General features: G+C 47.1%; 1 protein-coding gene across 2 annotated transcripts in view; it reads right to left on the minus strand.

The window, feature by feature from the left end:
- LOC144695847 (nuclear GTPase SLIP-GC-like) overlaps positions 1-27,326 on the minus strand; it is a 222,811-nt gene that overhangs the window by 52,953 nt on the left and 142,532 nt on the right. For both annotated transcript variants that reach the window (XM_078566877.1, XM_078566876.1), the window contains exon 12: positions 20,859-20,992. In XM_078566877.1, the coding sequence (XP_078423003.1) occupies positions 20,859-20,992 (134 nt within the window). The remainder of the gene's footprint in view (positions 1-20,858; positions 20,993-27,326) is intronic.

Below are 27,326 nucleotides of genomic sequence, written 5' to 3' on the forward strand. Positions count from 1 at the left end.
AGGGGCGTGTATTTGGAACGTTTGGAGCAGAGTGAGTGTTTGGGAAGTTTGGAGCAGAGTGAGTGTTGCAAAGTTTGGAGCTGGGCCAAGTCTTTGGAAAGTTTGGAGCTGGGTCGAGTGTTTGGAAAGTTCGGAGCAGAGTGAGTGTTAGGAAAGTTCGGAGCTGGGTTGAGTGTTTGGAAAGTTTGGAGCAGAGTGAGTGTTTGGAAAGTTCTGAGCACAGTGATTGTATGGAAAGTTCCAGACAGGGTCCAGTGATTGGAAATTTTGGAGCAAGGGTGTGTGTTTGGGAAGTTTGGGACTGGGTCGATGTGTGGGAAGTTCGGAGCTGGGTCGAGCATTTGGAAAGATCGGCGCAGAGTGAGTGTTTGGAAAGTTCGGAGCAGAGCGTGTGTTTGGAAAGTTCAAGACAGGGTCCAGTGATTGGAAATTTTGGAGCAGGGGTGTGTGTTTGGGAAGTTTGGGACTGGGTCGATGTGTGGGAAGTTCGGAGCTGGGTCGAGTATTTGGAAAGATCGGCGCAGAGTGAGTGTTTGGAAAGATCGGAGCAGAGCGTGTGTTTGGAAAGTTCCAGACAGGGTCCAGTGATTGGAAATTTTGGAGCAGGGGTGTGTTTGGGAAGTTCGGGATTGGGTCGGATGTTTAGGAAGTTCGGAGTAGATTGAATGTTTGGCAACTTTGGAACTGGGTTGAGTGTTTGGAAACTTCGGAGCAGAGTGAGTGTTTGGAAAGTTTGGAGCTGGGTCGAGTATTTGGAAAGTCTGGAGCTGGATTGAGTGTTTGGAAAGTTCGGAGCAGGATTGAGTGTTTGGAAAACTCGGAGAAAGGTTCCAGAGTTTGGAAAGTTTGCAGCAGGGTCGAGTGTTTGAAAAGTTCGGAGCAGTATGAGTGTTTGGAAAGTTCGGAGCAGAGTGAGTGATTGTAAAGTTCGGAGCAGAGTGAGTGTTTGAAAAGTTCGGAGCAGAGTGAGTGTTTGGAAAGTTCGGAGCAGAGTGAGTGTTTGGAAAGTTCGGAGCAGAGTGAGTGTTTGGAAAGTTCGGAGCAGAATGAATGTTTGGAAAGTTCGGAGCAGAGTGAGTGTTTGGAAAGTTTGGAGGAGAGTGAATATTTGGAAAGTTCGGAGCAGGATTTAGCGTTTGGAAAATTCGGACAAAGGTTCCAGTGTTTGGAGAGTTCGGAGCAGGGTCGAGTGTTTGAAAAGTTCGGAGCAGAATGAGTGTTTGGAAAGTTCGGAGCAGAGTGAGTGTTTGGAAAGTTCGGAGCAGAGAGAGTGTTTGGAAAGTTCGGAGAAGAGTGAGTGTTTGGTAAGTTCGGAGCAGATTGAGAGTTTGGAAAGTTCGGAGCAGAGTGAGTATTTGGAAAGTTTAGAGTAGGGGTGTGTGTTTGGGAAGTTCGGGACTGGGTCAGATGTTTGGGAAGTTCGGAGCAGATTGAATGTTTGGTAACTTTGGAGCTGGGTTGAGTGTTTGGAAACTTCGGAGCAGAGTGAGTGTTTGGAAAGTTTTGAGCTGGGTCGAGTATTTGGAAAGTCTGGAGCAGGGTTGAGTGTTTGGAAAGTTCGGAGCAGAGTGAGTGTTTGGAAAATTCGGAGCAGAGCGAGTGTTTGGAATGTTCTAGACAGGGTCCAGTGATTGGAAATTTTGGAGCAGGGGTGTGTGTTTGGGAAGTTCGGGACTGGGTCGGGTATTTGGGAAGTTCGGAGCAGGTTGAATGATTGGCAACTTTGGAGCAGGGTTGAGTGTTTGGAATATTCAGAGCAGGATTGAGTGTTTGGAAAATTCGGACAAAGGTTCCAGTGTTTGGAAAGTTCGGAGCAGGGTCGAGTGTTTGAAAAGTTCGGAGCAGAGTGCGTGTTTGGAAAGATCCCGACAGGGTCCAGTGATTGGAAATTTTGGAGCAGGGGTGTGTGTTTGGGAAGGTCGGGACTGGGTCGGATGTTTGGGAAGTTCGGAGCAGTTTGAATGTTTGGCAACTTTGGAGCTGGGTTGAGTGTTTGGAAACTTCGGAGCAGAGTGAGTGTTTGGAAAATTCAGAGAAAGGTTCCAGTGTTTGGAAAGTTCGGAGCAGGGTCGAGTGATTGAAAAGTTCGGAGCAGAATGAGTGTTTGGAAAGTTCGGAGCAGAGTGAGTGTTTGGATAGTTCGGAGCAGAGTGAGTGTTTGGAAAGTTCCAGACAGGTTCCAGTGATTGGAAATTTTGGAGGAAGGTGTGTGGGTCAAGTATTTGGAAAGTGTGGAGCTGGGTCGAGTGTTTGGAAAATTCGGAGCAGAGTGAGTGTTTGGAAAGTTTGGAGCAGGGGTGTGTGTTTGGGAAGTTCGGGACTGCGTCAGATATTTGGGAAGTTGGGAGCAGATTGAATGTTTGGCAACTTTGGAGCTGGGTTGAGTGTTTGGAAAATTCGGAGCAGACTGAGTGTTTGGAAAGTTTGGAGCAGGGTCGAGTGTTTAGAAAGTTCGGAGCAGGGTTGAGTGTTTGGAAAGTTCGGAGCAGAGTGAGTGTTTGGAAAGTTCGGAGCAGAGCTAGTGTTTGGAAAGTTCGGAGCAGAGTGAGTGTTTGCAAAGTTCCAGACAGGGTCCAGTGATTGGACATTTTGGAGCAGGGGTGTGTGTTTGGGAAGTTCGGGACTGTGTCGGATTTTTGGGAAGTTCGGAGCAGCTTGAATGTTTGGCAACTTTGGAGATGGGTTCAGTGTTTGGAATCTTTGGAGCAGAGTGCGTGTTTGGAACGTTTGGAGCTGGATCGAGTATTTGGAAAGTCTGGAGCTGGGTCGAGTGTTTGGAAAGTTTGGAGCAGAGTGAGTGTTTGGAAAGTTCGGAGCAGAGCGAGTGTTTGGAAAGTTCGGAGAAGAGTCAGTGTTTGGAAAGTTTCAGACAGGGTCCAGTTATTGGACATTTTGGAGCAGGGGTGTGTGTTTGGGAAGTTCGGGACAGGGTCGGGTGTTTAGGAAGTTCGGAGCAGATTAAATGTTTGGCAACTGTGGTGCAGGGTTGAGTGTTTGGAATCTTTGGAGTAGGATTGAGTGTTTGGAAAATTCGGAGAAAGGTTCCAGTGTTTGGAAAGTTTGGAGCAGGGTCGAGTGTTTGAAAGGTTGGGAGCAGAGTGAGTGTTTGGAAAGTTCGGAGCAGAGTGAGTGTTTGGAAAGTGCGGAGCAGAGTGAGTGTTTGAAAAGTTCGGAGCAGAGTGAGTGTTTGGAAAGTTCGGAGCAGAGTGAGTGTTCGGAAAGTTCAGAGCAGAGTGAGTGTTTGGAAAGTGCGGAGCAGAGTGAGTGTTTGAAAAGTTCGGAGCAGAGTGAGTGTTTGGAAAGTTCGGAGCAGAGTGAGTGTTTGGAAAGTTCGGAGCAGAGTGAGTGTTTGAAAAGTTCGGAGCAGAGTGAGTGTTTGGAAAGATCGGAGCAGAGTGAGTGTTTGGAAAGTTCGGAGCAGAGTGCATTTCTGGAATGTTTGGAGCTGGATCGAGTATTTGGAAAGTCTGGAGCTGGGTCGAGTGTTTGGAAAGTTCGGAGCAGAGTGAGTGTTTGGAAAGTTCGGAGCAGAGTGAGTGTCCGGAAAGTTCGGAGCAGAGTGAGTGTTTGGAAAGTTCGGAGCAGAGTAAGTGTTTGAAAAGTTCGGAGCAGAGTGAGTGTTTGGAAAGTTCGGAGCAGAGTGAGTGTTTGGAAAATTCGGAGCAGAGTGAGTGTTTGGAAAGTTCGGAGCAGAGCTAGTGTTTGGAAAGTTCGGAGCAGAGTGAGTGTTTGCAAAGTTCCAGACAGGGTCCACTGATTGGACATTTTGGAGCAGGGGTGTGTGTTTGGGAAGTTCGGGACAGGGTCGGGTGTTTGGGAAGTTCGGAGCAGATTAAATGTTTGGCAACTTTGGAGCAGGGTTGAGTGTTTGGAATCTTTGGAGCAGGATTGAGTGTTTGGAAAATTCGGAGAAAGGTTCCAGTGTTTGGAAAGTTTGGAGCAGGGTCGAGTGTTTGAAAGGTTCGGAGCAGAGTGAGTGTTTGGAAAGTGCGGAGCAGAGTGAGTGTCTGAAAAGTTCGGAGCAGAGTGAGTGTTTGGAAAGTTCGGAGCAGAGTGAGTGTTCGGAAAGTTCGGAGCAGAGTGAGTGTTTGGAAAGTGCGGAGCAGAGTGAGTGTTTGAAAAGTTCGGAGCAGAGTGAGTGTTTGGAAAGTTCGGAGCAGAGTGAGTGTTTGGAAAGTTCGGAGCAGAGTGAGTGTTTGAAAAGTTCGGAGCAGAGTGAGTGTTTGGAAAGATCGGAGCAGAGTGAGTGTTTGGAAAGTTCAGAGCAGAGTGCATTTTTGGAATGTTTGGAGCTGGGTCGAGTATTTGGAAAGTCTGGAGCTGGGTCGAGTTTTTGGAAAGTTCGGAGCAGAGTGAGTGTTTGGAAAGTTCGGAGCAGAGTAAGTGTTCGGAAAGTTCGGAGCAGAGTGAGTGTTTGGAAAGTTCGGAGCAGAGTAAGTGTTTGAAAAGTTCGGAGCAGAGTGAGTGTTTGGAAAGTTGGGAGCAGAGTGAGTGTTTGGAAAATTCGGAGCAGAGTGAGTGTTTGGAAAGTTCGGTGCAGAGCTAGTGTTTGGAAAGTTCGGAGCAGAGTGAGTGTTTGCAAAGTTCCAGACAGGGTCCACTGATTGGACATTTTGGAGCAGGGGTGTGTGTTTGGGAAGTTCGGGACTGAGTCGGATATTTGGGAAGTTCGGAGCAGCTTGAATGTTTGGCAACTTTGGAGCTGGGTTGAGTGCTTGGAAAATTCGGAAAAAGCTTCCAGTGTTTGGAAAGTTCGGAGCAGGGTCGAGTGTTTGGAAAATTAGGAGTAGAGTGCGTGTTTCGAAAGTTTGGAGCTTGGTCGAGTATTTGGAAAGTCTGGAGCTGGGTCGAGTGTTTGGAAAGTTTGGAGCAGAGTGAGTGTTTGGAAAGTTCGGAGCAGAGTGGGTGTTCGGAAACTTCGGAGCAGAGTGAGTGGTTGGAAAGTTCGGAGCAGAGTAAGCGTTTGAAAAGTTCGGAGCAGAGTGAGTGTTCGGAAAGTTCGGAGCAGAGTGAGTGTTTGAAAAGTTCGGAGCAGAGTGAGTGTTTGGAAAGTTCGGAGCAGAGTGAGTGTTTGGAAAGTTCGGAGCAGAGTGAGTGTTTGAAAAGTTCGGAGCAGAGTGAGTGTTTGGAAAGTTCGGAGCAGAGTGAGTGTTTGGAAAGTTCGGAGCAGAGTGCATGTTTGGAATGTTTGGAGCTGGGTCGAGTATTTGGAAAGTCTGGAGCTGGGTCGAGTGTTTGGAAAGTTCGGAGTTGAGTGAGTGTTTGGAAAGTTTGGAGCAGGGGTGTGTGTTTGGGAAGTTCAGAGCAGATTAAATGTTTGGCAACTTTGGAGCTGGGTTGAGTGTTTGGAAAATTCGGAGCAGAGTGAGTGTTTGGAAAGTTTGGAGGAGGGTCGAGTATTTGGAAAGTATGGAGCTGGGTTGAGTGTTTGGAAAGTTCGGAGCAGAGTGAGTTTTTGGAAAGTTCGGAGCAGAGTGAATGTTTGGAAAGTTCGGAGCAGAGTGAGTGTTTGGAAATTTCAGAGCAGAGTGAGTGTTTGGAAAGTTCGGAGCAGAGTGAGTGTTTGGAAAGTTCCAGACAGGGTCCAGCGATTGGAAATTTTGGAGCAGGAGTGTGTGTTTGGGAAGTTCGGGACTGCGTCGGGTGTTTGGGAAGTTCGGAGCAGATTGAATGTTTGGCAACTTTGGAGCAGGGTTGAGTGTTTGGAATCTTCGGAGCAGGATTGAGTGTTTGGAAAATTCGGAGCTGGGTTGAGTGTTTGGAAAGTTTGGAGCAGAGTGAGTGTTTGGAAAGTTCAGAACAGAGTGAGTGTTTGGAAAGTTCCAAACATGGTCCAGTGATTGGAAATTTTGGAGCAGGGGTGTGTGTTTGGGAAGTTCGGGACTGAGTCGGATATTTGGGAAGTTCGGAGCAGCTTGAATGTTTAGCAACTTTGGAGCTGGGTTGAGTGTTTGGAAACTTTGGAGCAGAGTGCGTGTTTGGAACGTTTGGAGCTGGATCGAGTATTTGGAAAGTCTAGAGCTGGGTCGAGTGTTTGCAAAGTTCGGAGCAGAGCGAGTGTTTGGAAAGTTCGGAGCAGAGTGAGTGTTTGGAAAGTTTCAGGCAGGGTAGAGTGATTCGAAATTTTGCAGCAGGGGTGTGTGTTTGGGAAGTTCGGGACAGGGTCGGGTGTTTGGGATGTTCGGAGCAGATTGACAGTTTGGCAACTTTGGAGCAGGGTTGAGTGTTTGGAAAATTCAGAGAAAGGTTCCAGTGTTTGGAAAGTTTAGAGCAGGGTCAAGTGTGTGAAAAGTTCGGAGCAGAATGAGTGTTTGGAAAGTTCGGAGCAGAGTGCGTGTTTGGAAAGTTTGGAGCTTGGTCGAGTATTTGGAAAGTCTGGAGCTGGGTCAAGTGTTTGGAAAGTTCGGAGCAGAGTGAGTGTTTGGAAAGTTCGGAGCAGAGTGTGTGCTTGGAAAGTTTGGGTCTGGGTGGAGTATTTGGCAAGTTTGGAGCAGAATGAGTGTTTGGAAAGTTCGGAGCAGAGTGAGTGTTTGGAAAGTTCGGAGCAGAGTGAGTGTTTGGAAAGTTCGGAGCAGAGTGAGTGTTTGGAAAGTTCGGAGCAGAGTGAGTGTTTGGAAAGTTCGGAGCAGAGTGAGTGTTTGGAAAGTTCGGAGCTGGGTCGAGTGTTTGGAAAGTTCGGAGTAGAGTGAGTGTCTGGAAAGTTCGGAGTAGAGTGAGTATTTGGAAAGTCTGGAGCTGGGTCAAGTGTTTGGAAAGTTCGGAGCAGAGTGAGTGTTTGGAAAGTTCGGAGCAGAGTGTGTGTTTGGAAAGTTTGGGTCTGGGTGGAGTATTTGGCAAGTTTGGAGCAGAATGAGTGTTTGGAAAGTTCGGAGCAGAGTGAGTGTTTGGAAAGTTCGGAGCAGAGTGAATGTTTGGAAAGTTCGGAGCAGAGTGAGTGTTTGGAAATTTCAGAGCAGAGTGAGTGTTTGGAAAGTTCGGAGCAGAGTGAGTGTTTGGAAAGTTCCAGACAGGGTCCAGCGATTGGAAATTTTGGAGCAGGAGTGTGTGTTTGGGAAGTTCGGGACTGCGTCGGGTGTTTGGGAAGTTCGGAGCAGATTGAATGTTTGGCAACTTTGGAGCAGGGTTGAGTGTTAGGAATCTTCGGAGCAGGATTGAGTGTTTGGAAAATTCGGAGCTGGGTTGAGTGTTTGGAAAGTTTGGAGCAGAGTGAGTGTTTGGAAAGTTCAGAACAGAGTGAGTGTTTGGAAAGTTCCAAACATGGTCCAGTGATTGGAAATTTTGGAGCAGGGGTGTGTGTTTGGGAAGTTCGGGACTGGGTCGGATGTTTAGGAAGTTCGGAGCAGATTGAATGTTTGGCAACTTTGGAGTTGGGTTGAGTGTTTGGAAACTTCGGAGCAGAGTGAGTGTTTGGAAAGTTTGGAGCTGGGTCGAGTATTTGGAAACTCTGGAGCTGGGTTGAGTGTTTGGAAAGTTCGGAGCAGAGTGAGTGTTTGGAAAGTTCGGAGCAAAGTGAGTGTTTGGAACGTTCGGAGCAGAGTGAATGTTTGGAAAGTTCGGAGCAAAGTGAGTGTTTGGAAAGTTCGGAGCAGAGTGAGTGTTTGGAAAGTTCGGAGCAGAGTGAGCGTTTGCAAAGTTTGGAGCAGGGGTGTGTGCATGGGAAGTTCGGGACTGGGTCGGATGTTTGGGAAGTTCGGAGCAGATTGAATGTTTGGCAACTTTGGAGCTGGGTTGAGTGTTTGGAAAGTTCGGAGCAGAATGAGTGTTTGGAAAGTTCGGAGCAGAGTGAGTGTTTGGAAAGTTCGGAGCAAAGTGAGTGTTTGGAACGTTCGGAGCAGAGTGAGTGTTTGGAACGTTCGGAGCAGAGTGAGTGTTTGGAAAGTTCGGAGCAGAATGAGTGTTTGGAAAGTTCGGAGCAGAGTGAGTGTTTGGAAAGTTCGGAGCAAAGTGAGTGTTTGGAAAGTTCGGAGCAGAGTGAGTGTTTGGAAAGTTCGGAGCAGAGTGAGTGTTTGGAAAGTTCGGAGCAGAGTGAGCGTTTGCAAAGTTTGGAGCAGGGGTGTGTGCATGGGAAGTTCGGGACTGGGTCGGATGTTTGGGATGTTCGGAGCAGATTGAATGTTTGGCAACTTTGGAGCTGGGTTGAGTGTTTGGAAACTTCGGAGCAGAGTGAGTGTTGCGAAAGTTTGGAGCTAGGTCGCGTATTTGGAAAGTCTGGAGCTGGTTTGAGTGTTTGGAAAGTTCGGAGCAGAATGAGTGTTTGGAAAATTCGGAGCAGAGTGCGTGTTTGGAAAGTTCGGAGCAGAGTGCATGTTTGGAAAGTTCCAGACAGGGTCCAGTGATTGGATATTTTGGAGCAGGGGTGTGTGTTTGGGAAGTTCGGGGCTGGGTCGGATGTTTAGGAAGTTCGGAGCAGATTGAATGTTTGGCAACTTTGGAACTGGGTTGAGTGTTTGGAAACTTCGGAGCAGAGTGAGTGTTTGGAAAGTTTGGAGCAGGGTCGAGTATTTGGAAAGTCTGGAGCTGGGTTGAGTGTTTGGAAAGTTCGGAGCAGGATTGAGTGTTTGGAAAATTTGGAGAAAGGTTCCAGAGTTTGGAAAGTTCGGAGGAGGGTCGAATGTTTGAAAAGTTCGGAGCAGAATGAGTGTTTGGAAAGTTCGGAGCAGAGTGAGTGTTTGGAAAGTTCGAAGCAAAGTGAGTGTTTGGAAAGTTCGGAGCAGAGTGAGTGTTTGGAAAGTTCGGAGCAGAGTGAGTGTTTGGAAAGTTCGGAGCAGAGTGAGTGTTTGGAAAGTTCGGAGCAGAGTGAGCATTTGCAAAGTTTGGAGCAGGGGTGTGTGCATGGGAAGTTCGGGACTGGGTCGGATGTTTGGGAAGTTCGGAGCAGATTGAATGTTTGGCAACTTTGTAGCTGGGTTGAGTGTTTGGAAACTTCGGAGCAGAGTGAGTGTCGCGAAAGTTTGGAGCTAGGTCACGTATTTGGAAAGTCTGGAGCTGGTTTGAGTGTTTGGAAAGTTCGGAGCAGAATGAGTGTTTGGAAAATTCGGAGCAGAGTGCGTGTTTGGAAAGTTCGGAGCAGAGTGCATGTTTGGAAAGTTCCAGACAGGGTCCAGTGATTGGATATTTTGGAGCAGGGGTGTGTGTTTGGGAAGTTCGGGATTGGGTCAGGTGTTTGGGAAGTTCGGAGCTGGGTCGAGTGTTTGGAAAGTTCGGAGCAGAGTGAGTGTTTGGAAAATTCGGAGAAAGGTTCCACTGATTGGAAAGTTCGGAGCAGGGTCGAGTGTTTGAAAAGTTCGGATAGAATGAGTGTTTGGAAAGTTCGGAGCAAAGTGAGTGTTTGGAAAGTTCGAAGCAGAGTGAGCGTTTGCAAAGTTTGGAGCAGGGGTGTGTGCATGGGAAGTTCGGGACTGGGTCGGATGTTTGGGAAGCTCGGAGCAGATTGAATGTTTGGCAACTTTGGAGCTGGGTTGCGTGTTTGGAAACTTCGGAGCAGAGTGAGTGTTGCGAAAGTGTGGAGCTAGGTCACGTATTTGGAAATTCTGGAGCTGGTTGGAGTGTTTGGAAAGTTCGGAGCAGAATGAGTGTTTGGAAAGTTCCAGAAAGGGTCCAGTGATTGGACATTTTGGAGCAGGGGTGTGTGTTTGGGAAGTTCGGGACTGGGTCGGATGTTTGGGAAGTTCGGAGCAGATTGAATGTTTGGCAACTTTGGAGCTGGGTTGAGTGTTTGGAAACTTCGGAGCAGAGTGAGTGTTTGGAAAATTCGGAGAAAGGTTCCACTGATTGGAAAGTTCGGAGCAGGGTCGAGTGTTTGAAAAGTTCGGATAGAATGAGTGTTTGGAAAGTTCGGAGCAGAGTGAGTGTTTGGAAAGATCGAAGCAGAGTGAGTGTTTGGAAAGTTCCAGACAGGTTCCAGTGATTGGAAATTTTGGAGCAGGGTGTGTGTTTGGGAAGTTCGGGACTGGGTCGGATGTTTGGGAAGTTCGGAGCTGATTGAATGTTTGGCAACTTTGGAGCAGGATTGAGTGTTTGGAATCTTCCGAGCAGGATTGAATGTTTGGAAAATTCGGAGAAAGGTTCCAGTGTTTGGAAAGTTTGGAGCAGGGTCGAGTGTTCGGAAAGTTCGGAGCAGAGTGAGTGTTTGGAAAGTTTGGAGCAGAGTGAGTGTTCGGAAAGTTCGGAGCAGAGTAAGTGTTTGGAAAGTTCGGAGCAGAGTGAGTGTTTGGAAAGTTCGGAGCAGAGTGAGTGTTTGGAAAGTTAGGAGCAGAGTGAGTGTTTGGAAAGTTCGGAGCAGAGTGAGTGTTCGGAAAGTTCGGAACAGAGTGAGTGTTTGGAACGTTCGGAGCAGAGTGAGTGTTTGAAAAGTTCGGAGCAGAGTGAGTGTTTGGAAAGTTCGGAGCAGAGTGAGTGTTTGGAAAGTTCGGAGCAGAGTGCATGTTTGGAATGTTTGGAGCTGGGTCGAGTATTTGGAAAGTCTGGAGGTGGGTCGAGTGTTTGGAAAGTTCGGAGCAGAGTGAGTGTTTGGAAAGTTTGGAGCAGGGGTGTGTGTTTGGAAAGTTCGGGACTGGATCGGATATTCGGGAAGTTCGGAGCAGCTTGAGTGTTTGGCAACTTTGGAGCTTGGTTGAGTGTTTGGAAAGTTCGGAGCAGAGTGAGTGTTTGGAAAGTTCGGAGCAGAGTGAGTGTTTGCAAAGTTCCAAACAGGGTCCAGTGATTGGACATTTTGGAGCAGGGGTGTGTGTTTGGGAAGTTCGGGACTGAGTGGGATATTTGGGAAGTTCGGAGCAGCTTGAATGTTTGGCAACGTTGGAGCTGGATTGAGTGTTTGGAAACTTTGGAGCAGAGTGCGTGTTTGGAACGTTTGGAGCTGGATCGAGTATTTGGAAAGTCTGGAGCTGGGTTGAGTGTTTGGAAAGTTCGGAGCAGAGTGAGTGTTTGGAAAATTCGGAGCAGAGCGAGTGTTTGGAAAGTTCTAGACAGGGTCCAGTGATTAGAAATTTTGGAGCAGGGGTGTGTGTTTGGGAAGTTCGGGACTGGGTCGGGTGTTTGGGAAGTTCGGAGCAGATTGAATGATTGGCAACTTTGGAGAAGGGTTGAGTGTTTGGAATCTTCGGAGCAGGATTGAGTGTTTGGAAAATTCGTAGAAAGGTTCCAGTGTTTGGAAAGTTCGGAGCAGGGTGCAGTGTTTGAAAAGTTCGGAGCAGAGTGAGTGTTTGGAAAGTTCGGAGCAGAGTGCGTGTTTGGAAAGTTTGGAGCTGGGTCGAGTGTTTGGAAAGTTCGGAGCAGAGTGAGTGTTTGGAAAGTTCGGAGCAGAGTGCGTGTTTGGAAAGTTTGGGTCTGGGTTGAGTATTTGGCAAGTTTGGAGCCGAATGAGTGTTTGGAAAGTTTGGAGAAGAGTGAGTGTTTGGAAAGTTCGGAGCACAGTGAGTGTTTGGAAAGTTCGGAGCAGAGTGAGTGTTTGGAAAGTTCGGAGCTGGGTCGAGTGTTTGGAAAGTTCGGAGTAGAGTGAGTGGTTGGAAAGTTCGGAGCAGAGTGAGTATTTGGAAAGTCTGGAGCTGGGTCGAGTGTTTGGAAAGTTCGGAGCAGAGTGAGTGTTTGGAAAGTTTGGAGCTGGGTTGAGTATTTGGCAAGTTCGGAGCAGACTGAGTGTTTGGAAAGTTCGGAGCAGAGTGAGTGTTTGGAAAGTTCGGAGCAGAGTGAATGTTTGCAAAGTACCAGAAAGGGTCCAGTGATTGGACATTTTGGAGCAGGGGTGTGTGTTTGGGAAGTTCGGGACTGAGTCGGATATTTGGGAAGTTCGGAGCAGCTTGAATGTTTGGCAACTTTGGAGCTGGGTTGAGTGTTTGGAAACTTTGGAGCAGAGTGCGTGTTTGGAAAGTTCGGAGCAGAGCGAGTGTTTGGAAAATCTGGAGCTGGGTCGAGTGTTTGGAAAGTTCGGAGCAGAGCGAGTGTTTGGAAAGTTCGGAGCAGAGTGAGTGTTTGGAAAATTCGGAGCAGAGCGAGTGTTTGGAAAGTTCTAGACAGGGTCCAGTGATTAGAAATTTTGGAGCAGGGGTGTGTGTTTTGGAAGTTCGGGACTGGGTCGGGTGTTTGGGAAGTTCGGAGCAGATTGAATGATTGGCAACTTTGGAGCAGGGTTGAGTGTTTGGAATCTTCAGAGCAGGATTGAGTGTTTGGAAAATTCGTAGAAAGGTTCCAGTGTTTGGAAAGTTCGGAGCAGGGTGGAGTGTTTGAAAAGTTCGGAGCAGAGTGAGTGTTTGGAAAGTTCGGAGCAGAGTGCGTGTTTGGAAAGTTTGGAGCTTGGTCGAGTATTTGGAAAGTCTGGAGTTGGGTCGAGTGTTTGGAAAGTTCGGAGCAGAGTGAGTGTTTGGAAAGTTCGGAGCAGAGTGCGTGTTTGGAAAGTTTGGGTCTGGGTTGAGTATTTGGCAAGTTCGGAGCAGAATGAGTGTTTGGAAAGTTCGGAGCAGAGTGAGTGTTTGGAAAGTTCGGAGCAGAGTGAGTGTTTGGAAAGTTCGGAGCAGAGTGAGTATTTGGAAAGTCTGGAGCTGGGTCCAGTGTTTGGGAAGTTCGGAGCAGCTTGAATGTTTGGCAACTTTGGAGCTGGGTTGAGTGTTTGGAAACTTTGGAGCAGAGTGCGTGTTTGGAAAGTTCGGAGCAGAGTGAGTGTTTGGAAAGTTCGGAGCAGAGTGAGTGTTTGGAAAGTTCAGAGCAGAGTGAGTGTTTGCAAACTTCCAGACAGGGTCCAGTGATTGGACATTTTGGAGCAGGGGTGTGTGTTTGGGAAGTTCGGGACTGAGTCGGATATTTGGGAAGTTCGGAGCAGCTTGAATGTTTGGCAACTTTGGAGCTGGGTTGAGTGTTTGGAAACTTTGGAGCAGAGAGCGTGTTTGGAAATTTCGGAGCAGAGCGAGTGTTTGGAAAGTTCGGAGCAGAGTGAGTGTTTGGAAAGTTCGGAGCAGAGCGAGTGTTTGGAAAGTTCGGAGCAGAGTGAGTGTTTGGAAAGTTTCAGACAGGGTCCAGTGATTGGACATTTTGGAGCAGGGGTGTGTGTTTGGGAAGTTCGGGACAGGGTCGGGTGTTTGGGAAGTTCGGAGCAGATTGAATGTTTGGCAACGTTGGAGCAGGGTTGAGTGTTTCGAAAATTAGGAGAAAGGTTCCAGTGTTTGGAAAGTTCGGAACAGGGTCGAGTGTGTGAAAAGTTCGGAGCAGAATGAGTGTTTGGAAAGTTCGGAGCAGAGTGCCTGTTTGGAAAGTTTGGAGCTTGGTCAAGTATTTGGAATGTCTGGAGCTGGGTCGAGTGTTTGGAAAGTTCGGAGCAGAGTGAGTGTTTGGAAAGTTCGGAGCAGATTCCGTGCTTGGAAAGTTCGGAGCAGAGTGTGTGCTTGGAAAGTTTGGGTCTGGGTGGAGTATTTGACAAGTTCGGAGCAGAATGAGTGTTTGGAAAGTTCGGAGCAGAGTGAGTGTTTGGAAAGTTCGGAGCAGAGTGAGTGAGTGGAAAGTTCGTAGCACAGTGAGTGTTTGGAAAGTTCGGAGCAGAGTGAGTGTTTGGAAAGTTCGGAGCTGGGTCGAGTGTTTGGAAAGTTCGGAGCAGAGTGAGTGTTTGGAAAGTTCGGAGCAGAGTGAGTATTTGTAAAGTCTGGAGCTGGGTCGAGTGTTTGGAAAGTTCGGAGCAGAGTGAGTGTTTGGAATGTTCAGAGCAGAGTGAGTGTTTGGAAAGTTAGGAGCAGAGTGAATGTTTGGAATGTTTGGTGCAGAGTGAGTGTTTGGAAAGTTCCAGACAGGGTCCAGTGATTGGAAATTTTGCAGCAGGAGTGTGTGTTTGGGAGGTTCGGGACTGCGTCGGGTGTTTGGGAGGTTCGGAGCAGATTGAATGTTTGGCAACTTTGCAGCAGGGTTGAGTGTTTGGAATCTTTGGAGCAGGATTGAATGTTTGGAAAATTCGGAGCTGGTTTGAGTGTTTGGAAAGTTTGAAGCGGAGTGAGTGTTTGGAAAATTCCAGACCGGATCCGGTGATTCAAAATTTTGGAGCAGGGCTGTGTGTTTGGGAAGTTCGGGACTGGGTCGGATGTTTAGGAAGCTCGGAGCAGATTGAATGTTTGGCAACTTTGGAGTTGGGTTGAGTGTTTGGAAACTTCGGAGCAGAGTGAGTGTTTGGAAAGTTTGGAGCTGGGTCGAGTATTTGGAAAGTTTGGAGCTGGGTTGAATGTTTGGCAACTTTGGAGCAGGGTTGGGTGTTTGGAAAATTCGGAGAAAGGTTCCAGTGTTTGGAAAGTTCGGAACAGGGTCGAGTGTGTGAAAAGTTCGGAGCAGAATGAGTGCTTGGAAAGTTCGGAGCAGAGTGAGCGTTTGGAAAGTTCGGAGCAGAGTGCCTGTTTGGAAAGTTTGGAGCTTGGTCGAGTATTTGGAAAGTCTGGAGCTGGGTCGAGTGTTTGGAAAGTTCGGAGCAGAGTGAGTGTTTGAAAAGTTTGGGTCTGGGTTGAGTATTTGGCAAGTTCGGAGCAGAATGAGTGTTTGGAAAGTTTGGAGCAGAGTGAGTGTTTGTAAAGTTAGGAGCAGAGTGAGTGTTTGGAAAGTTCGGAGCAGAGTGAGTGCTTGGAAAGTTCGGAGCAGAGTGAGTGTTTGGAAAGTTCGGAGCAGAGTGCGTGTTTAAAAGTTCCAGACAGGGTCCAGTGATTGGAAATTTTGCAGCAGGAGTGTGTGTTTGGAAAGTTCGCGACTGTGTCGGGTGTTTGGGAAGTTCGGAGCAGATTGAATGTTTGACAAATTTGGAGCAGGGTTGAGTGTTTGGAATCTTCGGAGCAGGATTGAGAGTTTCGAAAATTCGGAGCTGGGTTGAGTGTTTGGAAAGTTCAGAGCAGAGTGAGTGTTTGGAAAGTTCAGAGCAGAGTGAGTGTTTGGAAAGTTCCAGACAGGGTCCAGTGATTGGAAATTTTGGAGCAGGGGTGTGTGTTTGGGAAGTTCGGGACTGGGTCGGATGTTTAGGAAGTTTGGAGCAGATTGAATGTTTGGCAACTTTGGAGCTGGGTTGAGTGTTTGGAAACTTTGGAGCAGAGTGAGTGTTTGGAAAGTTTGGAGCTGGGCCGAGTATTTGGAAAGTCTGGGGCTGGGTTGAGTGTTTGGAAAGTTCGGAGCAGAGTGAGTGTTTGGAAAGTTCGGAGCAGAGTGAGTGTTTGGAAAATTCGGAGCAGAGAGAGTGTTTGGAAAGTTCGGAGCAGAATGAGTGTTTGGAAAGATCGGAGCAGAGTGAGTGTTTGGAAAGTTCGGAGCAGAGTGCCTGTTTGCAATGTTTGGAGCAGGGGTGTGTGTTTGGGAAGTTTGGGACTGGGTCGGATGTTTGGGAAGTTCGGAGCAGATTGAATGTTTGGCAACTTTGGAGCTGGGTTCAGTGTTTGGAAACTTCGGAGCAGAGTGAGTGTTTGGAAAGTTTGGAACTGGGTCGAGTATTTGGAAAGTTTGGAGCTGGGTTGAGTGTTTGGAAAGTTCGGAGCAGGATTGAGTGTTTGGAAAATTCGGAGAAAGGTTCCAGAGTTTGGAAAGTTCGGAGCAGGGTCGAGTGTTTGAAAAGTTCGGAGCAGAATGAGTGTTTGGAAAGTTCGGAGCAGAGTGAGTGTTTGGAAAGTTCGGAGCAGAGTGAGTGTTTGGAAAGTTCGGAACAGAGTGAGTGTTTGGAAAGTTCGGAGCAGAATGAGTGTTTGGAAAGTTCGGAGCAGAATGAGTGTTTGGAAAGTTCGGAGCAGAGTGAGTGTTTGGAAAGTTCGGAGCAGTGTGAGTATTTGGAAAGTTCGGAGCAGAATGAGTGTTTGGAAAGTTCGCAGCAGAGTGAGTGTTTGGAAAGTTCGGAGCAGAGTGAGTGTTTGGAAAGTTCGGAGCAGAATGGGAGTTTGGAAAGTTCGGAGCAGAGTGAGTGTTGGAATGTTTGGAGCAGGGGTGTGTGTTTGGGAAGTTCGGGACTGGGTCAGATGTTTGGGAAGTTCGGAGCAGAGTGAGTGTTTGGAAAGTTCGGAGCAGAATGAGTGTTTGGAAAGTTCGGAGCAGAGTGAGCGTTTGGAAAATTCGGACAAAGGTTCCAGTGTTTGGAGAGTTCGGAGCAGGGTCGAGTGTTTGAAAAGTTCGGAGCAGAATGAGTGTTTGGAAAGTTCGGAGCAGAATGAGTGTCTGGAAAGTTCGGAGCAGAGTGAGTGTTTGGAAAGTTCGGAGCAGAGTGAGTGTTTGGAAAGTTCGGAGCAGAATGAGACTTTGGAAAGTTCGGAGCAGAGTGAGTGTTGGAAAGTTTGGAGCAGGGGTGTGTGTTTGGGAAGTTCGGGACTGGGTCAGATGTTTGGGAAGTTCAGAGCAGATTGAATGTTTGGTAACTTTGGAGCTGGGTTGAGTGTTTGTAAACTTCGGAGCAGAGTGAGTGTTTGGAACGTTTTGAGCTGGGTCGATAATTTGGAAAGTCTGGAGCTGGGTCGAGTGTTTGGAAAGTTCGGATCAGAGTGAGTGTTTGGAAAATTTGGAGCTGGGTTGAGTATTTGGCAAGTTCGGAGCAGAATGAGTGTTTGGAAAGGTCGGAGCAGAGTGACTGTTTGGAAAGTTCGGAGCAGAGTGAATGTTTGGAAAGTTCGGACCAGAGTGCGTGTTTGGAAAGTTCGGAGCAAAGTGAGTGTTTGGAAAGTTCGGAGCAAAGTGAGTGTTTCGAAAGTTCCAGACAGGGTCCAGTGATTGGAAATTTTGGAGCAGGAGTGTGTGTTTGGGAAGTTCGGGACTGCATCGGGTGTTTGGGAAGTTCGGAGCAGATTGAATGTTTGGCAACTTTGGAGCAGGGTTGAGTGTTTGGAATCTTCGGAGCAGGATTGAGTGTTTGGAAAATTCGGAGAAAGGTTCCAGTGTTTGGAAAGTTCGGAGCAGGGTCTAGTGTTTGAAAAGTTCGGAGCAGAGTGAGTGTTTGGAAAGTTCGGAGCAGAGTGAGTGTTTGGAATGTTCGGAGCAGAGTGAGTGTTTGGAAAGTTCCAGACAGGGTCCAGTGATTGGAAATTTTGGCGCAGGGGTGTGTGTTTGGGAAGTTCGGGATTGGGTCGGGTGTTTGGGAAGTTTGGAGAAAGGTTCCATTGTTTGGAAAGTTTGGAGCAGAGTGAGTGTTTGGAAAGTCCCAGGCAGTGTCTAGGGATTGGAAAGTTCGGAACAGAGGGAGCATTTGGAAAGTTTGGTGCTGGGTTGAGTGTTTGGAAACTTTGGAGCAGAGTGAGTGTTTGGAAAATTCGGAGAAAGGATCCAGTGATTGGAAAGTTCGGAGCAGGGTCGAGTGTTTGAAAAGTTCGGATAGATTGAGTGTTTGGAAAGTTCGGAGCAGAGTGAGTGTTTGGAAAGTTTGGAACTGGGTCGAGTATTTGGAAAGTTTGGAGCTGGGTTGAGTGTTTGGAAAGTTCGGAGCAGGATTGAGTGTTTGGAAAATTCGGAGAAAGGTTCCAGAGTTTGGAAAGTTCGGAGCAGGGTCGAGTGTTTGAAAAGTTCGGAGCAGAATGAGTGTTTGGAAAGTTCGGAGCAGAGTGAGTGTTTGGAAAGTTCGGAGCAGAGTGAGTGTTTGGAAAGTTCGGAGCAGAGTGAGTGTTTGGAAAGTTCGGAGCAGAATGAGTGTTTGGAAAGTTCGGAGCAGAGTGAGTGTTTGGAAAGTTCGGAGAAGAGTGAGTGTTTGGAAAGTTCGGAGCAGTGTGAGTATTTGGAAAGTTCGGAGCAGAATGAGTGTTTGGAAAGTTCGGAGCAGAGTCAGTGTTTGGAAAGTTCGGAGCAGAGTGAGTGTTTTCAAAGTTCGGTGCAGAATGCGAGTTTGGAAAGTTCGGAGCAGAGTGAGTGTTGGAACGTTTGGAGCAGGGGTGTGTGTTTGGGAAGTTCGGGACTGGGTCAGATGTTTGGGAAGTTCGGAGCAGAATGAGTGTTTGGAAAGTTCGGAGCAGAGTGAGCGTTTGGAAAATTCGGACAAAGGTTCCAGTGTTTGGAGAGTTCGGAGCAGGGTCGAGTGTTTGAAAAGTTCGGAGCAGAATGAGTGTTTGGAAAGTTCGGGGCAGAATGAGTGTCTGGAAAGTTCGGGGCAGAATGAGTGTCTGGAAAGTTCGGAGCAGAGTGAGTGTTTGGAAAGTTCGGAGCAGAGTGAGTGTTTGGAAAGTTCGGAGCAGAATGAGACTTTGGAAAGTTCGGAGCAGAGTGAGTGTTAGAAAGTTTGGAGCAGGGGTGTGTGTTTGGGAAGTTCGGGACTGGGTCAGATGTTTGGGAAGTTCGGAGCAGATTGAATGTTTGGTAACTTTGGAGCTGGGTTGAGTGTTTGGAAACTTCGGAGCAGAGTGAGTATTTGGAAAGTTTTGAGCTGGGTCGATAATTTGGAAAGTCTGAAGCTGGGTTGAGTGTTTGGAAAGTTCGGAGCAGAGTGAGTGTTTGGAAAGTTCGGAGCAGAGTGAGTGTTTGCAAAGTTCCAGACAGGGTCCAGTGATTGGACATTTTGGAGCAGGGGTGTGTGTTTGGGAAGTTCGGGACTGAGTCGGATATTTGGGAAGTTTGGAGCAGCTTGAATGTTTGGCAACTTTGGAGCTGGGTTGAGTGTTTGGAAACTTTGGAGCAGAGTGCGTGTTTGGAACGTTTGGAGCTGGATCGAGTATTTGGAAAATCTGGAGCTGGGTCGAGTGTTTGGAAAGTTCGGAGCGGAGTGAGTGTTTGGAAAGTTTCAGACAGGGTCCAGGGATTGGAAATTCTGGAGCAGGGGTGTGTGTTTGGGAAGTTCGGGACAGGGTCGGGTGTTTGGGAAGTTCGGAGCAGATTGAATGTTTGGCAACTTTGGAGCAGGGTTGAGTGTTTGGAAAATTCGGAGAAAGGTTCCAGTGTTTGGAAAGTTCGGAGCAAGGTCGAGTGTGTGAAACGTTCGGAGCAGAATGAGTGTTTGGAAAGTTCGGAGCAGAGTGAGTGTTTGGAAAGTTCGGAGCAGAGTGCGTGTTTGGAAAGTTTGGAGCTTGGCGAGTATTTGGAAAGTCTGGAGCTAGGTCGAGTGTTTGGAAAGTTCGGAGCAGAGTGAGTATTTGGAAAGTCTGGAGCTGGGTCGAGTGTTTGGAAACTCTGGAGCTAGGTCGAGTGTTTGGAAAGTTCGGAGCAGAGTGAGTATTTGGAAAGTCTGGAGCTGGGTCGAGTGTTTGGAAAGTTCGGATCAGAGTGAGTGTTTGGAAAGTTTGGAGCTGGGTTGAGTATTTGGCAAGTTCGGAGCAGAATGAGTTTTTGGAAAGGTCGGAGCAGACTGACTGTTTGGAAAGTTCGGAGCAGAGTGAATGTTTGGAAAGTTCGGAGCAGAGTGAGTGTTTGGAAAGTTCGGAGCAAAGTGAGTGTTTGGAAAGTTCGGAGCAGAGTGAGTGTTTGGAAAGTTCCAGACAGGGTCCAGTGATTGGAAATTTTGGAGCAGGAGTGTGTGTTTGGGAAGTTCGGGACTGCATCGGGCGTTTGGGAAGTTCGGAGCAGATTGAATGTTTGGCAACTTTGGAGCAGGATTGAGTGTTTGGAATCTTCGGAGCAGGATTGAGTGTTTGGAAAATTCGGAGAAAGGTTCCAGTGTTTGGAAAGTTCGGACCAGGGTCTAGTGTTTGAAAAGTTCGGAGCAGAGTGAGTGTTTGGAAAGTTCGGAGCAGAGTGAGTGTTTGGAAAGTTCGGAGCAGAGTGAGTGTTTGGAATGTTCGGAGCAGAGTGAGTGTTTGGAAAGTTCCAGACAGGGTCCAGTGATTGGAAATTTTGGTGCAGGGGTGTGTGTTTGGGAAGTTCGGGATTGGGTCGGGTGTTTGGGAAGTTCGGAGAAAGGTTCCATTGTTTGGAAAGTTTGGAGCAGAGTGAGTGTTTGGAAAGTCCCAGGCAGTGTCTAGGGATTGGAAAGTTCGGAACAGGGGCGTGTATTTGGAACGTTCGGAGCAGAGGGAGCATTTGGAAAGTTTGGTGCTGGGTTGAGTGTTTGGAAAGTTCGGAGCAGAGTGAGCGTTTGGAATGTTCAGAGCAGATTGAGTGTTTGGAAAGTTCCAGACAGTGTCCAGTGATTGGAAATTTTGGAGCAGGTGTGTGTGTTTGGGAAGTTTGGGATTGGGTCAGGTGTTTGGGAAGTTCGGAGCAGATTGAAAGTTTGGCAACTTTGGAGCAGGGTTGAGTGTTTGGAATCTTTGGAGCAGGATCAAGTGTTTGGAAAATTTGGAGAAAGGTTCCAGTGTTTGGAAAGTTCAGAGCAGGGTCGAGTGTTTGAAAAGTTCAGAGCATAATGAGTGTTTGGAAAGTTTGGAGATAGGTTCCTGTGTTTGGAAAGTTCCGGACAGGGTCGAGTGTTTGGAATGTTCGGAGCAGAGTGAGTGTTTGGAAAATAAAAAAGCAAAATCTGCGGATGCTGGAAAACTAGAACAAAAACAAAAAATACCTGGAAAAACTCAGCAGGTCTGACAGCATCGGTGGAGAGGGACACAGTTGACGTTTCAAGTCTGGATGACCCTTCTTCAGAGTGTTTGGAAAGTTTGGCATAGGGTCGGTTGTTTGGAATCTTCGGAGCAGAGTCGAATGTTTGGAAAATGCAGAGAAAGGGTCCAGTGTTTTGAAAGTTCGGAGCAGAGTGAGTGTTTGGAAACTTCCAGACAGGGTCAAGCATTTGGAAAGTTTGGAGTAGAATCGAGTGTTTGGAAAGTTGTGTTCAGGGTCGACTTTTTTGAAACTTCAGAGCAGGATCGGGCATTTGGAATGTTCAGGACAGGGTTGAGTGTTTGGAAAGCTCCAGGCAGGGTCGAGTGTTTAGCAAGTTCAGAGCAGGGTCGGGCGTTTGGAATGTTCGGGGCTAGGTTGAGTGTTTGAAATGGTTGGGGTTTTTTTGTGTGCTGAGGTATAATTATAAATACCTGTTTATTCTGGTTGCTGTTGAGCGATCCGAGAAGGTGCAGCATTCCCCACACCTCAGACACATAATCGTTCACCACTTTCTTTCTTTCTTTCAAATACATGTTGATGATATGTTTTTTCAGACTTGGTATTTCTAAAAATGACACAAGAGAGATTGTGCAGTGTACTGATCATGTGACAGCTTGGAACATAGGAGCAGGGATAGTTCATTCGGTCCATCAAGTCTGCTCCTCCATTCAATACGATCATGGCTGATCATCCACTTCAATGCCTTTTTCCCTCACTATCCCCATATCCCTTTATGCCATTGGTATTTAAAAATCTGTCAATCTCTGCATTAAACATACTCAGTGACGGAGCTTCCACAGCCCTCTGGGGTAGAGAATTTCAAAGATTCACAGCCCTCTGAGTAAAAACATTTCTCCTGAACTCCGTCCTAAGTGGCTTCCCCCTTATTTTGAAATTGTGTCCCCTGGTTCTAGACTCTCCAACCAGGGGAAACACCTTACCTGCATCTACCCTGTCTATTCCTTTAAGTATTTTGTAGGTTTCAATGAGATCACCTTTCATTCTTCGAAACTCTAGAGAATACAGGCCCAGTTTCCCCAATCTCTCTTCATCAGACAGTTCCGCCATCTGGGGAACAAGTCTGGTGAACCTTCATTACACTCCCTCTATAGGGTGAGAGTGACTGCCCTTGACATCAAGGCCGCATTTGACCAAGTGTGGCATCAAGGAGCCTGAGCAAAAATGGAGTCAATGGGAATCAGGGGGAATGCTTGGAGTCATACATAACACAAAGGAAGATGGCTGTGGTTGTTGCAGGTCATTCATCTCAGCTCCAGGACATTACTGCAGGAGTTCCTCAGTGTAGTGTCCTTGGCCCAACCATCTTCAGCTGCTTCATCAATGACCTTCCTTACATCGTAATGTCAGAAGTGGGGATGTTCGCTGATGATTGCACAATGTTCAGCATCGTTCATGACTCCTCAGAAACTGAAGCAGTCCATGTCCAAATGCAGCAAGACCTGGACAATATCCAGGCTTGGCTTACAAGTGGCAAGTGACATTTGCACCACACAAGTGCCAGGCAATGACCATCTCCAACAAGAGAGAATCTAACCATCGCCCCTTGACGCTCAATGGCATTACCACCACCGAATCCCCCACTACCAACATCCTGAGGGGTTACCATTGACCAGAAACTGAACTGGACCAGCCATATAAATACTGTGGCTACAAGAACAGGCTAGGAATCCTGTGACGAGTAACTCACCTCCTAACTCCCCAAAGCACAAGTCAGGAGTGTGATGGAATGCTGCCTACTTGCCTGGATGAGTGCAGCTCCCGGAACACTCAAGAAGCTTAACACCATCCAGGACAAAGTAGCCCACTTGATTGGCACACCATCTACCAACATTCACTCCCTCCATCGCCGATGTACAGTAGCAGCAGTGTGTACCATCTACAAGATGCACTGCAGGAATTCACCAAGGCTCCTTAGACTCTTTCCAAACCCACAACCAATGCCTTCAAGGACAAGGACTGCAGGTAGATGGGAACACCACAGTCTGGAAGTTCCCTTCCAAGTCACTCACAAGCCTGACTATCGCCGTACCTTCACTGTTGCTGGGTCAAAATCCTGGAACTCCCTTCCTAACAGCACTGCAGGTGTACCTACACCACAGGGACTGCAGCGGTTCAAGAAGGCAGCTCACCACCACCTTCTCAAGGGCAACCATGGATGGGCAATAAATGCTGGCCCAGCCAGCGAAGCCCCCATGAATAAATTTTTTAAAATGTCCATTTAGCCAGATCCTTTGGAATAGATTCTGGCATTTTCCCTGCCACAGATGTAAGACTAACAGGTTTGTAGTTCCCTGTTTTCTCTCTCCCTCCCTTCTTAAATAGTGGAGTGACATTTACTACCTTCCAATCTGCAGGAGCCATCCCAGAATCTATAGAATTTTGGGAGATGATCACCAATGCATCCACCATCTCCATAGCTACCTCTTTCAATACTCTGGAATGTACGTCATCAGGTCCCAGGGACTTATCAATCTTCAGTCCCATTAATTTCTCCAATATAACCTTCTTACTAATACTAATTTCATTCAATTCCTTATTCCCCCTGGTCCCTTGGATCTTTAATTCTGGGAGATTTCTTGTATCTTCCTCAGTGAAGACACACGGAGAGAAACCTGCAAAGTGCCTTGTAGTTGAAATTATACTCATTTTTGCTGATGACACATTGACAAATATGGAGATGAGGACTCGAAAACCATGGGTTTCAATTGCTGCTTCAGTTCTTCACTTACGTCAGGTTTTGGATGGGGCTGAACTGGCAAGGGCTTTCTTCACCTCATTAAAATTAGATCATCAGAAATGGATTGGGATAATTTGAGAACTGAATTGGGCTATTGCAAAGGAGGTTTTCAGCTCCCCGCTACAGGTTACATTAGAAAGGGTGATGCCAATGCCACAGTCACACAAATAACATGTGTTTCATTGCACTAAGGAAACACTGCTGTCCAAATTATCTGCAGCATCTAGTCTCTGTAAAAATGGAGGTTCAGTGAATGGTCATCCAGGACTTTTAAAAGAACACTGTCAGAAAGATATAAAATTAATGGAATAAAGGAGACTATTCAGCCCGCTGAAGATGGACAGATGAGATAGAAAGGATACGGTCAATGTTTTTGTTTTGGAATGTATTTAATGGACCTGTAATCTTAAAGATACGAGCTAAGAGCACAGCATCCTGAATACTCTGTCTCATAACAGTATATCTATGCACTTATCTTCTATACATATAGAAGTGGATCAGTGTTCTTTTGGCTCTTTTGCACTTCTGCTGAAAACAATGACCATGTGTACACAGTACACAGTATAAAGTAGCACCGTTATTGCTTTTCAATAGATGATTCAATTGTGTAACTATTGGATATAAAAAGGCAGATGAAAAGCACAATCTGCAGGAGGCAGGAGGCGCTATCAAGGCTCATCCCACTTTCCAGTTCTTGGTCTGTAGCCCCATGGGTGACTGCACTTCAGGTCCATAACCAAGTATTTTTTAATGTGATGAGGATTTCTGTCACCTTTTCAGTGAGTTCCAAACCCACACTACCACCTTGGTGAAAATACTGCCCCTCAATTCTACTGTAATCTGCCAATTACTTTTTTTTCATTCAGTCTCCGGTTGATGCAATGCATCAAGTGTGTTTCCGCAGTGGATGATGCATTGTGGCCAGTCTGCTTGTCACCTCTTGCTTTCAGCTCTCACTGTTGGCTAGCAATATAAATGTTGCAAAAAGAGAGCCGAGTGCATAAGCCTCTCCTGCCAGTACATAGCCCCTTCATCAGCAAGCCCCATGTGGTGCCTCTCCATGACAACATACGTAAACTGGGTACCTTGTAGACCCAGGCTAAACTACAGGGGACTCAAAGGAGGCCTGGGCCCCAGATGTGTGGCATACAGGCCCACTGGTGTGTGGTTATGCCTTGGTGCCCAGGAGCCAGACCCCCAGCTATGGGTAAATAGCCCCACTGCCTTGTTGGCATTTCAAAGAGAAGAAGGCTCAGGGAGTAAACCCTGACACAAAATCTGCAGTGGAGTCCTGTAGGAGGTAACCTGTCATCTGTCGGGCAACTTTCCAGCAATTCCTGCAACAGATGGCAAGCTGTTCAACTTGGCAAATCTACGCATCAAGACCAAAGTGCATAATGTCCCAGTCTATCTCAATCTGATTGTTCACTTGCAACAGCTTGTAGATCAGTTCTCCAGGGCCTGCAAGGAGTTTTGGCTGGAAATATGTGTCTTGAAGACCAAAGTTATCGGCCAGGATGTAGAGACTCCACCTTCCATCAACACTGACAGCCTGGCTCTGACGGTTGTCAACAGCTTCACATATGTTGGATGAACAATTGCCAGCAACCTGCCCCTTAATGCATCAGCTACCTGACTCCCCAAAGCCTGTCCACCATCTTCAAGGCACAAGTCAGGAGTGTGATGGAATACTCCCCACTTGCCTGGATGAGTGCAGCTCCAGCAACACTCAAGTAGCGACACGGTCCAGGACAAAGCAGCCCACTTGATTGGCACCCCATCCACAAACATTCACTCCCTCCACCACCGATGTACAGTGGTATCAGTGTGTACCATCTACAAGATAATACTGCAGGACCTCACCGAGGCTCCTTCGACAGCACCTTCCAAACCCACGACCACTACCACCTAGAAAGACAAGTGCAACAGGTGGATGGGAACACCACCACCTGGAATTTCCCTCCAAGCCACACACCATCTTGACTTGTAAATACATCACCGTTCCTTCACTGTCACTGGGTCAAAATCCTGGAGCTCCCTACCTAACAGCACTGTGGGTGTACCTACACCACATGGACTGCAGCGGTTCAAGAAGGCAGCTCACCACCACCTTCTCAAGGGAAATTAGGGATGGGCAATAAATACTGGCCCAGCCAGCGACACCCACATTACATGAATTAATTTAAAAAAAGGATTGCCAAGGCCACAGCTGTCATGTCAAAGTTGAGAGGTCGAGTGTGGATCAACAGCAAACTAACCAAAAATACAAAGGTCCGTGTGTACCACGCTTGTGTTCTCAGCATCCTCCTTTACAGTAGCGAGGCATGGACAACTTATGCAAGCCAAGAAAAGCAGCTGAACAGTTTCCGCTTCTGCTGCTGCAGACAAATATTGGTCATCTCCCGCCGAGGCAGTGCCAAGTATGGAAGGAAACCAGCATGCAGGGATCCCCAGCAATGTTTGCTCTTTTGAGTCAGTGGTGACTCCGTTGGCTGGGTCATGTGAACTGAATGGATGATGGCTGCATCCCCAAAGACATGTTCTATGGCAAACTTTCTATTGGCACAAGACCAACAAGTTGACCATGTCTGTGATACAAGGACATCTGTAAGCGAGACCTCAAGTTGACTGGGATCGGAGTTGATGGGTGGGAAGCCCTCGCTGCTGACCGGAGTGCCTGGAGTCAAACAGCCAGGACGGGGCATGGAAAACTAGAGTGTAAAAGCAATGACCAGATGGTGGAAAAGAGAGCCCGCCAGAAGGAAAAACATCAGTTGACCTCGGGCCAATGCTAATCTTTTGTGTCAGTTGCGGATGGGACTGCCACTCACGAATCGGCCTCTACAGCCACAACAGACGATGTTCAGTCCAGAAGTGACATGCACCCTGGGCTCAGTCCATCATCTCCTGAGACAGATGGATGTCAACGCATCACAATTACTTTAAATTTAAGCCCCCAATTATTGCCCTCCCTGCTAGGGTCCTTCCTAAACACTCTATTTCAATCCCCTTAGCCTCGCCTATTGCAAAGAAAACAACAGCAGCCCATCCATTCTGTCTTTATAACTAAAAATTCTCCAGTCCTGGCAATTTCCTCATGCATGGCCATAGCACCCTCTCTATTGTGATCAGATCTAATGCGGTGACCAGTACTGCATGCAGTACTCTAGCTGTGGCCTAACTCTCAACATCCTGGGGGTTACCATTGACCAGAAACTGAACTGGACCAGCCATATGAATCTAAAAGTAAATCTGCAGATAAGGCTAGCAGTTACAAAAATAATAAAAGGACAAAATTTAAGGTTCTGTATCTGAATGCACGTAACACTCAAAACAAAACAGATGAACTGATAATGCAAATTGAGATAATCAAGTACGATCTAATAGCCATTACAGAGACATGGCTGCAGGATGACATAGATTGGGGCCTGAATATTGAAGGGCAAATGTCATTTAGGAAGCACAAGAAGCTAGGAAAAGGTGGAGTGGTGTCTCTGTTAATTAATGATGGTATTAGAACAATAAAGAGGGATGACCTAAGTTCAGAAAACCAGGATGTGGGAGTGGTTTGGGTAAAGATGAGAAACGATGAAGGCAAGAAGTCACTTGTGGGAGTTGTGTATAGGCCCCTTAACAGTAACCACATGGTAGGATGGGGTATAATGGAAGAAATCATGGGCAGCTTGTCAGAAAGGTACGGCGATAATCATGGGGGATTTTAATCTACATATGACTGGAAAAATGAGAGGGGCAAAAGTAGCGTAGACGAGGAGTTCATAGAATGTTTTCAGGATAGTTTCTTAGAACAGCATGCTCTGGAGCCAACCAGAGAGCAGGCTACACTAGACCTGGTATTGTGCAATGAGATAGGGTTAATTAATGACCTCATAGTGAAGGCACCCTTAGGTAGCAGCGATCATAGTATAATTTAATTTTACATTTCGTTTGAGGGAGAAAAGAATGGATCTAAGACTAATATTTTAAGCTTAAATAAGGGCAATTATGAGGGCATGAAAGCATAGCTAGCGAAAATGAACTGGCAATGTAGGTTAAGGGATAGGTCAATAGAGATGCAGTGGCAGATATTTAAGGGGATATTTCAGAATACGCAGAATTGGAATACACATTCCAATAAGAATGA

Source organism: Cetorhinus maximus, chromosome 21 (assembly GCF_964194155.1).
Source record: "Cetorhinus maximus chromosome 21, sCetMax3.hap1.1, whole genome shotgun sequence".
NCBI lineage: Eukaryota > Metazoa > Chordata > Chondrichthyes > Lamniformes > Cetorhinidae > Cetorhinus > Cetorhinus maximus.